At 42.6% G+C, this 12,158-nt stretch overlaps 1 protein-coding gene across 2 annotated transcripts; it reads left to right on the forward strand.

Annotated features, from left to right (window-relative positions):
• The first annotated feature begins 1,578 nt into the window (after nucleotides 1-1,578).
• On the forward strand, nucleotides 1,579-11,297 carry LOC106573326 (uncharacterized). 2 transcript variants are annotated; one of them, XM_045697036.1, is made up of 13 exons: nucleotides 1,579-2,126; nucleotides 3,511-3,604; nucleotides 3,693-3,780; nucleotides 4,107-4,458; nucleotides 4,663-4,756; nucleotides 5,046-5,133; nucleotides 6,051-6,375; nucleotides 9,254-9,347; nucleotides 9,450-9,537; nucleotides 9,720-10,044; nucleotides 10,173-10,266; nucleotides 10,360-10,447; nucleotides 10,629-11,297. In XM_045697036.1, the coding sequence occupies exons 1-13, from the start codon at nucleotides 2,075-2,077 to the stop codon at nucleotides 11,235-11,237; spliced, it is 2,391 nt and encodes a 796-aa protein (XP_045552992.1). In that variant the 5' UTR covers nucleotides 1,579-2,074; the 3' UTR covers nucleotides 11,238-11,297. The 2 variants fall into 2 exon arrangements, with proteins under 2 accessions (XP_045552992.1, XP_014003756.1); XM_014148281.2 differs by lacking the exon at nucleotides 3,511-3,604 and having other exon boundaries at nucleotides 1,580-2,126.
• The last annotated feature ends 861 nt before the right edge of the window (nucleotides 11,298-12,158 follow it).

Below are 12,158 nucleotides of genomic sequence, written 5' to 3' on the forward strand. Positions count from 1 at the left end.
TACAATAGTCATTTACAACATTAACAATGTCTGCACTGCATTTCTGATCAATTTGATGTTATTTTAATGGACCAAAAAATGTGCTTTTCTTTATAAAACAAGGACATTTTTAAGTGACCCCAAAAGTTTGAACGGTAGTGTATATAGAGATTGTTTCCAAAGTTTGATATCTTGGCATTTTGTTTATTTTCCCCTCTTGTTTTATATAGTAGGCCATGCACTCAAAAGAAGTGAGTCTTCAAACTGATAAGCCTATATGTTGTCATTGCAGGAAGAGAAAAGATTAACCCAATCACAGTGCATTTATATGACACTAAGAGAGTGCACAGGTTCCTTGATATGTGCACCACCACCAGTGGGCCAAAGTGCAGCACAGCTGAAATTATCTACCAAAGATAGATGGGGCTTGCAGGAGAACAACATACCACAGGATAATGGTGTGTCCATTGATAATGCACCTGTTAAAAGGTGCTATGAATTCCATCACTCAAGGTTAAAGGAAAGTCCAAACATCAATGTCCATCACATCATCCACAACACTGCCAAAAAGGCTGGACAGGGTTTTTCCTGAGGTGTATAGCATACTAAGTAGATTAGATGTATGTATGCTTTGAATTACTTAAATTCAATCTAATTCCATGCAAGAACATTTATTATAGAATGATTGAATGAAATTTGTTTGATTACAAGTTTTTTTGCAGGTGTCCAAATTTGATGTTGAGGACCTAGTCGTGGAAGTTAAAAGTTACCTGACAGATAAACACTTTAACCAAAACCACCTGTTTTCGTAGGTGTTGAAATACCCAACAGAGTACATTTGAATGGTTTGAAATCAGCATGTTATCTTGTCACAGAGGATTAAATCATCTTCCCCCGAGCAGGAAATCTCACTCAAAGCCATCAGCCCTGGGATGTAGTTAGTTGCACACCCTGGGCCGAACGCGGTGAAACACCCTAAACTGTAAGAAATCAGTTAATTTTTTAACGGTAGATATTTTTCCCGTTTGCTCTCCATAAAAGCTAGGTAAGGAGGCAAATTATGCCTTTGCAGCCTGGACGGAGGATGCTTTATGTACGAGCCGGTCCACAAGTGGATTACCTCGAATGCACACCAAGTTCAGACGATACTGAGACTCCTGACCGGCTGCCTAGGCTACACATTGGCTTTTTCACCGACACCCGATAGCAAGGGCGAAATGTTTCGTGTACCTAAGACGTTAAGGACGGTCCTTAACGTCTTTCAGATGGCTAACTACTGTTAGTCGTTAGCTAGATTTTAAGATTGAGTTGAAAGAAGTATTGTAAACCACATTGACAATTAGTACAGAAAATGTTTCCGTTAACACAAACTGTTGAAAAGATTTTATTATCCTCGGAATATGCTAGATTTGTTGTTGTTGTTTTAAAAGCTAGCTTGTTCTCAAACAACGACGAGGCGATGTGTTGACCTCACGGTTGTGGAAGTGGGAACAAACATTTTATTTCCTGATGCCGTTGTTCTTGTACCCCATGCTACAGGGTTACACCACAGGAAAAAAACCAATCATATTCGTTGAAATACATGACACTCCTCCCCCTGATCGTAATAGGGTGCACCCTTCTCGGATCATGCACAACCCTAACTAGATAGGAATACAGAAGAAAAACTGCATAACAACTTTTGTTAAAAATTTGAGTTTTTTTGTGTAACCCTTTCACTTTGGTACCAACTCGAAATATTTATAAGAGACGAATTTACTGGGTGTTGAAAATAGGAAATTGTTTTGACTATTATACTGCTAGGGGGTTGGGTTGTCGTAACTAGCTACTTGATACCAAACGTTAGCTGCTAGCTAGCTAAACAACTAATCAAGAGCTGGCAAATCCTACATTCTTTGTTGACAAATTGCCCCGTACATTTGAGAAATAACCATTTCCCGAAGAGGAAAAATACCGACTATCAAACTTAAAGAGCTGGCGGATGCTGGATAGCTAACTACCACTGCCTACTAAGCTATTCTTATCCTCCTGGATGGCAAGCTTGTGTGCATGAGCACGCTTCCTTCCTGTACGTTTTATTCTCTAGCTGGTGCAAATGGAGTCAACGATGGACCCAACGCCTAATGTCACAGATAACTTGTATAAAAGTAAGTAGTAAATGTTATTAGCTATTTTCTTTCGTCTCATTTAGTTACCTACCATAAGGTAAATTGTCACATGCATGCAACTGCAGGCTGTTGTGCTAGTGAAGTAATTTATTGAATGGGTTGTTTTTATCCCCTCTGCTTCCGTTGTAGCGATACACAACACGGCCAAAAGTATGTGGACACCTCTTCAAATTAGTGGATTCGGCTATTTCATCCACACCCGTTGCTGACAGGTGTTTAAAATCGAGCACACAGCCATACAATCTCCATAGACAAACACTGGCAGTAGAATGGCCCGTACTGAAGAGCTCAGTGACTTTCAACGTGGCACCTTCATAGGATGCCACCTTTCCAACAAGTCAGTTTGTCAAATTCCTGCCATGCAAATTTCTGCCCCGGTCAACTGTTACTGCTGTTATTGTGAAGTGGCTCAGCCGCAAAGTGGTAGGTCACACAACGGGGCCGCCGAATGCTGAAGCACGTAGACACTCACTACCGAGTTCCAAACTGCCTCTGGAAGCAATGTCTGCACATAAACTAGAGCTGTTCATTGGGAGCTTCATGAAATGGTTTTCCATGGCCAAGCAGCCGCACACAAGCCTAAGATCACCATATGCAATGCCAAGAATCGGCTGGAGTGGTGTAAAGCTTTCCGCCATTAGCCTGGAGTAGTGGAAATGCGTTCTCTGGATTGATGAATCACGCTTCACCATCTGGCAGACCAATGGACGAAACTGGGTTTGCGGATGCCAATAGAACCTACCTGCCCGAATGTATAGTGCCAACTATAGAGTTTGGTGGAGGAGGAATAATGGTCTGGGGCTGTTTTTTATGGTTCCGGCTAAGCCCCATAGTTCCAGTGAAGGGAAATCTTAACGCTACAGCATAAATTGCATTCTTGACGATTTTGTGCTTCAAAATTTGTGGCAACAGTTTGGGGAAGGTCCTTTCCTGTTTCAGCATGACAATGCCCCTGTGCACAAAGCAAGGTCCATACAGAAATGGTTTGTCAAAATCAGTGTGGAAGAACTTGACTGGCCTGCAAAGAGTCCTGACCTCAACCCCATCTTTGGGATGAATTGGAACACGGACTGTGAGCCAGGCCTAATCGCCCAACATCAGTGCCCAACTTTACTTATGCTCTTGTGGCTGAATGGAAGCAAGTCCCTGTAGCAATGTTCCAACATCTAGTGGAACGCCGTCCCAGAAGAGTGGAGGCTGTTATAGCAGCAAAGGGGGGACCAGCTCCATATTAATGCCCATGATTTTGGATTGAGATGTTCGACTTTCAGGTGTCCACTTACTTTTGGCTGCAACTAGTGTATCTAGTTGCAGCAAGCTATGGACTATTAGGTGATTACAATCCAATGTGTTTTGTTTACAGTGACTGAAGAGGACGTCAAGAGGTTAATAGAACTGCGTTCCTCCAATGAGGCTCTTTTCACAGGAAAAAGAAATGCTGCCAAGGTTGCCTGGAAGTATGTGAGGGTTGTCATATGTATGAAATTGTATACACCAGTATACCACAATCAGGGTTGTAACTGTTTTCTATCTTTAACTGTGCAGTGCAATTCTAAAGGGATTAGGACTTGAGGGAAAGCTGACAGCTGACCAGATTGCCAAAAAGTGGGAAAATCTGAAGACTAGATACAAGGTAAAGTGTGTGTGTGTGCGCACTTGGAAGAATGAAGTTGGGTGTTTACTGATATTGTAAATATTTACTGATCATGTCATAAAAACAAAAAAGCTTCATCCCAGCAGAGGAGGCTGGTGGGAGGAGCTATAGGAGGAAATGCTGATTGTAATGGCTGGAATGGAATTAATGGAACAGAGTCAAATGTGTGGTTTCCATATGTTTGATACCGTTCCATGAATTCCATTCCAGCCATTACAATGAGCCTGTCCTCTTATAGCTCCTCCCACCAGCCTCCTCTGCATCCCAGTCATAGTCCCACTTCTGTATTTGTCTTTTTCAATTAGGATTTAAAATACCCTTTTCTTGGGAAGGACACTGTTTCTACTAGCATAGCCTCCTGGCCATGGTTCCAACTTATGGATGAGGCCATGGAAGGACGCCTCTTCAACAGCGCCCACGTTTTGGCGGTGGAATCTTTGTGTGGTGAGGATCCGGGTGCTCCCTCGCCATTAACCAACGAGAGAGAACAGGGGACCGAGGGTGCTGACATTTTGGAGTTCTTGATCAAAACGGAGATGGAGGACAGTGCAGGGACAGGGAACTTGGAAAACAATGCAACAGTTAACACTGATGCAACTCAGACTGGGGCCCCTACTACTATGGGCTGGCGAAGAATGTCAGAATGCTCATATAAAAGTAAGTGAGCTGCGCATACTCTGTGATTGTGTTGATAGGTTGACAGTTAATGATTTATGCAACCTTTATTTTTCCAGGAGGTCTGTCTAGATTCTAGTTCTTTAGTAATTGTAGTTATTGATTGTTAGTAAGCTTGCTGCAAAAATAGTGTTACTTGATACAAGGTAATCATTCATATTACTGATATTGTTTCTTGCTCAACAGTGACAGAGCAGGAGACGGAGAGAATGATAAAGCTGCGTGCCGTGAATGAGGCCCTCTTCACAGGCAGAAAACATACCGCTAAGCCAGCCTGGAGGTGAATATGTCTGGGATGGGCAGATGCAGACCATATTTTTGCCCAGAACATTCTGTTATTGTCTGTCCCTAATCCACCCTAGCTCTTTCACACTTACACATGTCTAAAAGGACTGGATAGGCTAGCTAGGAAGACATTTTTACCTATCAGAAGGTAAAATGGAGCTATTACCCTATTGCTTACACCTATTTGATCATTTCAGATTTCGCTTAGTGTCCTAAGTGAGAATTGGTTTGCAAATTATTGTCTCAAGTTAACCATTGTTGTTTGTCTCCATGTTTTCCTGCAGAGCTATTTTGAATGTGTTGGGTCTTCAGGGAAAGGTGACTACTGACCAGCTAGCCAAAAAGTGGGATAATCTCAAGAGGCGATATAAGGTAGTGTGAGAGAGTGATGGCAGTACTCAACTAGTGCATTTGTGTACCGTAATTTCCGGACTATTAAGCGCACCTGAATATAAGCTGCACCCACTGAATAATTTATTTTATTTTATTTTGAACATAAATAAGCCGCACATGTCTATAAGCCGCAGGTGCCTACCGGTACATTGAAACAAATTAACTTTACACAGGCTTTAACGAAACACGGCTTGTAACAAAAATAAATAGGCTTTAACGAAACACGGCTTGTAACAAAAAATAAAAAATTAGCAGTAAACTTTAGTTGTCTTTTTGCACTGAGTCAATTCCTCACGCTGCTGTTTCCAACGTCTTATCATCGACTCATTAAGACCAAGCTCCCGTGCAGCAGCTCTATTTCCTTTTCCAACAGCCAGATCAATCGCCTTCAACTTGAAAGCTGCATCATATGCATTTCTCCGTATCTTTGCCATGATGAGGTTGACAAAATGACTACCGTAATCAGAATGATGGGAAGTTTGAGAGCGCTCGATTTAATCTAAACAGTAACCAAAAAAGTTGTTTGACCGTAACCCGTTCGGCAATTTCATTGGTCTAATGAAAGCTTCATGCCGCCAAAAAAGTGAGCACGTCACAGAATGTTATTTTTTATTTTTGAAAAAAAAATTGAAAGCGGGAAAAATCCATATATTAGCCGCGTCATTGTTTAAGCCGCGAGGTTCAAAGCCTGGGAAAAAAGTTGCGGCTTCTAGTCCGGAATTTACGGTATGTAACTTGTATTAGTGAACTTTTAGTGTAGTCTATAAGAAACATTCTCCTAGTCTCTTGAAGTTATTATTGATTCACAATCTATCTCGCATCACCTCCTGCACAAATCTCCTCTCAATTCCACTCCACACTGCTCTGTCCACTGTGTTGTTCCTCTTTTGGTGCAGGAGTTGAAATGTCCAGCCCGCGGCATGGAGAGCAACCCAAATTCCTGGCCCTGGTTCTACCGCATGAATGATGCTGTCGAGGGGCGTTTCGCCGGCTGCGCCCCCATCCTGACGCCAGTAGTAGAGGAGGGTGATGAGGAGTTTGAGCCCTCTCCACCACCGAGGAAGAGGGCTCGTCGGACACCAGGGAGGGGGGGGATGTCGGAGTTCTTGACAGAGTCAGAAATGGATGAACTGGTAGAAACGGAGGATAGGAACGGTGCAGCCATGTTCCCAGGGGCCGCCATAGGGGAGTATCACAGGACCGCGGAATTCTCATATAAGCGTAAGTGATGTTTTGCCTTTTTAAAGGGATGATTTGCTCAAAATACAAAATGACTACAAAATCAATATGATTTCCCACATAGGCTGGTATTAGTTGACCCAGACAGTTTTAAAGTGCATGTTTGAGCTATTTAGTTACGTTCACCATCTTGTGACCCTAAGCCTTATGAATTATTGGTAATATGCTAACTAGTAGCAACAATAACTGATTAACAGCTTCTATCTCCAGGCCATCACTGTTAAACAGTTACCACTAGCCGACATCCGCCCAGTACCCTGCCCTGAACCTTGGACACTGCCACTAGCCGGCTACCACACAGTACTCTACCCTGCACTTTAGAGACTGCTGCCCTATGTACATAGTCATTGAACACTGGTCACTTTAATAATGTTTACATACTGTTTTATCCACTTTATATGTATATACTGTTTTCTAGTAATGGCTCATCCTATATAACTACTGCTATATACACCTTTTCTATTCGCAGACAATCCATACCGTCTATACACACCATTCGCATACATATAGTACCTGTCAAAAGTTTGGACACACCTACTCATTCTAGGGTTTTTCTTTATTTCTCCTATTTTCTACATTGTAGAATAATGGTGAAGACATCAACTCTATGAAAACATATGGAATCATGTAGTAACCAAAAAAGTGTTAAATCAAAATAATTTTTACATTTGAGATTCTTCAAAGTAGCCACCCTTTGCCGTGATGACAGCTTTGCATATGCTTGGCATTCTCTCAACCATGAGGTAGTCACCTGGAATGCATTTCAATTGACAGGTGTGCCTTTAAAAGTTAATTTGTGGAATTTCTTTCCTTAATGTGTTTGAGCCAATCAGTTGTGTTGTGACAAGGTAGGGGTGGTAAACAGAAAATAGCCCTACTTGGTAAAAGACCAAGTCCATATTATGGCAAGAACAGTTCAAATAAGCAAAGAGAAACGACAGTCCGTTACTTTAAGACATGAAGGTCAGTCAATGCGGAAAATGTCAAGAACTTTGAGTGTTTCTTCAAGTGCAGTCGCAAAAACCATCAAGAGCTATGATGAAACTGGCTCTCATGAGGACTGCCACAGGAAAGGAAGACCCAGAGTACTCTGCTGCAGAGGATAAGTTCATTAGAGTTACCAGCCTCAGAAATTGCAGCCCAAATAAATGCTTCAGAGTTCAAGTAACTGACACATCTCAACATCAACTGTTCAGAGGAGACTGCGTGAATCAGGCCTTCATGTTCAAATTGCTGCAAAGAAACCACTACTAAAGCACACCAATAAGAAGAGACTTGCTTGGGCCAAGAAACATGAGCAATGGACATTAGACCGGTGGAAATCTGTCCTTTGGTCTGATGAGTCCAAATTTGAGATTTTTGGTTCCAAACACCGTGTCTTTGTGAGACGCAGAGTAGGTGAACGGATGATCTCCGCATGTGGGGTTCCCACCGTTAAGCATGGAGGAGGTGTGGGGGTGCTTTGCTAGTGACACTCAGTGATTTCTTTAGAATTCAAGGCACGCTTAACCAGCATGGCTACCACAGTATTCTGCTGTGATACGCCTTCCCATCTGTTTTGGGCTTAGTGGGACTATCATTTGTTTTTCAACAGGACAATGACCCAACACACCTCCAGGCTGTGTAAGGGCTATTTGACCAAGAAGGAGAGTGATGGAGTACTGCATCAGTTGACCTGGCCTCCACAATCACCCGACCTCAACCACATTGAAATGGTTTGGAATGAGTTGTACCGCGGAGTGAAGGACAAGCAGGCAACAAGTGCCCAGATTATTGGTGAACTGCTTCTAGACTGTTGGAAAAGCATTCCAGGTGACGCTGGTTGAGAGAATGCCAAGACTGCAAAGCTGTCAAGGCAAAGGGTGGCTACTTTGAAGAATCTCAAATATAGCACTTTCTTTGTTTACTACATGATTCCGTATGTGTTATTTCATAGTTTTGATGCCTTCACTATTATTCTACAATGTTTACACTGAGTATACAAAACATTAAGATCACCTGCTCTTTCCATGACATAGACTGACCAGGTGAATGCTATGATCCCTTATTGATGCCACTTGTTAAATCCACTTAAATCAGTGTAGATGAAAGGAGGAGACAGGTTAATGGAGGATTTTTAAGCCTTGAGACAATTGAGACATGGATTGTATATGTGTGCTATTCAGAGCGTGAATGGGCAAGACAAAATAACTGTGAAGAACTGTAACACTGCTGGGTTTTTCACGCTCCACAGTTTCCTATATGTATCAAGAATGGTCCACCACCCAAAGGACATCCAGCTGACTTGACACAACTGTGGGAAGCATTGGAGTCAACATGGCCCATGGGGGGAGTGCAACTCAAAATTAGGAAGGTTTTCCTAATGTTTGGTATTCTCAGTGTATACTGTGGTCCTGAAGCTAATTTCCTCTAGTACTATCCATTTTGCCATGGGGGTTTTGTTCTGTGTATTTAAATACTGTATTCTCAAAAGCGCATTCTATTGCATTTTAGTTAGTTTAAACACAGCATATTTATGTATATACTGGATTCTTGACAAGGCTCACTAATATATCTACTGTGTAAATTCATCGTGTGTGTGTGTGTGTGTGTGTGCGTATAGATTGCATTTGGGTTACAGTGCTATTTGGGTTGTTAATTGGATTCATTCGAACATTTTCTTGTTTTTTATATGTATTTGTGTACTTGATTTACATTTTACTACATTGTTAGGAGCTATTATCATAAGCATTTCGCTGCACCCACTATAGCATCTGCTAAACCGTGTACGCGACTGATTTAACTTTGATTTGAACAAGTTACTTCGATAACACGTCTTTGTGAAGAATAACGCTAGTGGTTATATTTGCTTGCATTACAGTGACTGAGGAGGACACCAAGAGATTGATAGAGCTGCGTGCTTCTAATGAGGCTCTTTTCACAGGAAAGAGAAATACTGCCAAGCCTGCTTGGAGGTGAGTTGGCTTGTGTTGGAAGAAAGTATTTGGCTAAATAAAAATCTGCTATTTCCAGTCAATGTACTCGGTTTATTTTGTAAATCCCTTATTTCTCTGCAGGGCAATAGTAAAAGAGATGGGCCTCGCAGGCAAGTTGTCTGCTGATCAGGTCTCTAAAAAGTGGGACAACCTGAAGACAAAATTCAAGGTAACGTAACTAGTGTGTGTCTACGTACAATCTCACCCTATTTGTCAGAGCCTGTGTGTTTACTTGCACATGTATGTAAACATCCATGCTTATTTGTGGGACCGGAGGATGGGTACCGGAGAATGGGTAAGTCTCTCTAAGTTTTATCTCCCAATAAGTTTAGATCTTCTTTTGTCCTTTAGGACTTGAAGTACCCGCCACGTGGCATGGAGAACCAGAGCAGCCCTGCCTCCTGGCCTTGGTTCCAACTTATGAATGATGCCTTCGAGGGCCGACTGGCCGGGAGAGCCCCCAAAATAACGCCTGTATGGATGAGCGAGGAAGACTACTTGTTTGTATCCTCGCCGATGCCTACAGAGAGAGACCCGTGTCCCATGCCAGAGAGTAGTGGGATTTCGGAGCTGGAAGAGGCAATGGGACCAGGGGACACAGATGTGGATGGAACGGTTACGTTCATCGATGCCAGTGGAGAGGAGTGCCCCACACCTTTGGAATTCTCCTATAAAAGTCAGTACCATTTCTTCATGTCTCAGAATGTACTTTTTAAGGAGGATAAAATAGACTTTTTAAAATGTATGAATGTTGACAAGATATGAGGTAAACAAATATCCACTTTATTTTTGTTTTGATGACAGTGACAGAGCAGGATACGAGGAGGCTGATCAAGTTACGGGCTGCCAATGAGGTTCTCTTCACTGGGAGGCGAAATGCTGCCAAGACTGCATGGAAGTTAGTAGGATTTAGTATGAAAATGAATGTCAACGACAAAGCAATGAAGTCAGATATGTATTATCAAAACTCATTGATCATGTTTGTGTGCAGGGCCATTTTAAAAGAGTTGGGTCTCCTGGGAAAGGTGTCAACTTACCAGGTGGCCAAGAAGTGGGACAACTTAAAGAGGAGATATAAGGTAAACGATCAAGTGTTTGTTTGCTGCTAATGTGTGCAACATGAAATAAACCAAACTGTAAGTGGATAGAAATCTGTGTCTTTAGCGAAGGACCAATCCTTCCTAATGCACATGCATTGCTCAAACACTGTAGTCTGCTCTGTGTTTGTGTTCTATAATTTATCTCCTGTTCTCTGAACAGGACCTGAAGTACCCTCCTGTGGGCATGGAGAGCATGGCAGACAATGCTGCTTCCTGGCCATGGTTCTACCTCATGAACGAGGCCATGGAGGGGCGCCTCGCTGCCAGCGGACCTGTCCTGACCCCTATAACGGAGGGCGACGACCCAAAGCCTTCCCCTTCGCAGCCCGTTCGAAGTAGAGGACGCCCGTTGCTGGACAGGGGCGACACCACACTGGAGTACGACCAAGAGATGTATGCGGACCCCGCCACAGAGGAGTGCCACCGGGCCACAGCGGAGTGTGAGAGGGCCCTGAGAGAGGAGAGGTTGGGTAGGGGGCCAGCTGGGGCCACTGCTGCTCACAAGGGAGTGACACTGGAGAGAGAGTGGGAGATGGTGGAGAGGGAGAGGGCAGCGATAGAGGGGGATAGAGCGGCAGTGGACAGAGAGCGTCAGTGGCTGGAGAGCGAGAGAGCCAACTTGGCAAGAGAGAGGATGCTGTTGGAACAGGACAGGATGGCCCTGGGGAGAGAGAGAGAGGTCTTTGAGAGCCAGAGGGCAGCAGTGGTGATGAACAGCGCTACAGTGGTTCACACTGGACACATCAACCACTGTGGGATGGGGATGTAGACTGATGTTGTAGACGGATTGGAAGCCAAGGACTGATCAAGAGCTTTCAAGTTAATTGGAGAACAGACTTTTCAGCATGTTTTCACCTTATTGGCTCGAGATTAATCTCTTTTTACACTATCTCTAAACTTAATGGTTTGTTCAACTAAACCAGTGAGAGATTTCAATCTGTGACACTGCTCACTTGTTTTGAATGATATTTGGACATTTCTCTGTGTTGTATTTCTTTTGACAGAAAAGGCTAATGATATAAGCCTTAAAGTTTTTGTGATTTGACTCAGTTATTTCAATGACCTCATACCGTCTTTTCAGTCTTGGTAGCAATTACAGTATATTGTAATAAAAAAAAAATAAGCACCATAAGTGAGAGAACTGAACGCTTATAAAAGTACTAACTTTTCAAATGTCTCTGTGAAAGCTGTTTTCACTTTCAAACAATTAAAATGCTGTAAAGTACTGCAAAAAAGTATGGAAGTGAATTATTTGAAAAATCTAATTGCGGTAGGGGACAGGGTTTAGTTGAGAATATATATTTTTTTGTTACATTTAGCATCACTCAAGGGAAATGTACAGTGCGTTCGGAAAGTATTCAGACCCCTTGACTTTCCACATTTTGTTACGTTACAGCCTTATTCTAAAAGGATGGAAAAACAATTTAATCAAATCTACACACAATACCCCATAATGACAAAGCAAAAACAGGTTTTACACTTTTTTTTTGCAAATTTATAAAAAATAAAACTGATCACATTTACATAAATATTCAGACCCTTTGCGCAGTACTTTGTTGAAGCACCTTTGGCAGCGATTACGTCCTCAACTCTTCTTGGGTATGACGTTACAAGCTTGGCACACCTGTATTTGGGGAGTTTCTCCCATTCTTCTCTGCAGATCCTTTCAAGCTCTGTCAGGTTGGATGGG

Source organism: Salmo salar, chromosome ssa16 (genome assembly GCF_905237065.1).
Source record: "Salmo salar chromosome ssa16, Ssal_v3.1, whole genome shotgun sequence".
In the NCBI taxonomy this organism is placed as follows: domain Eukaryota; kingdom Metazoa; phylum Chordata; class Actinopteri; order Salmoniformes; family Salmonidae; genus Salmo; species Salmo salar.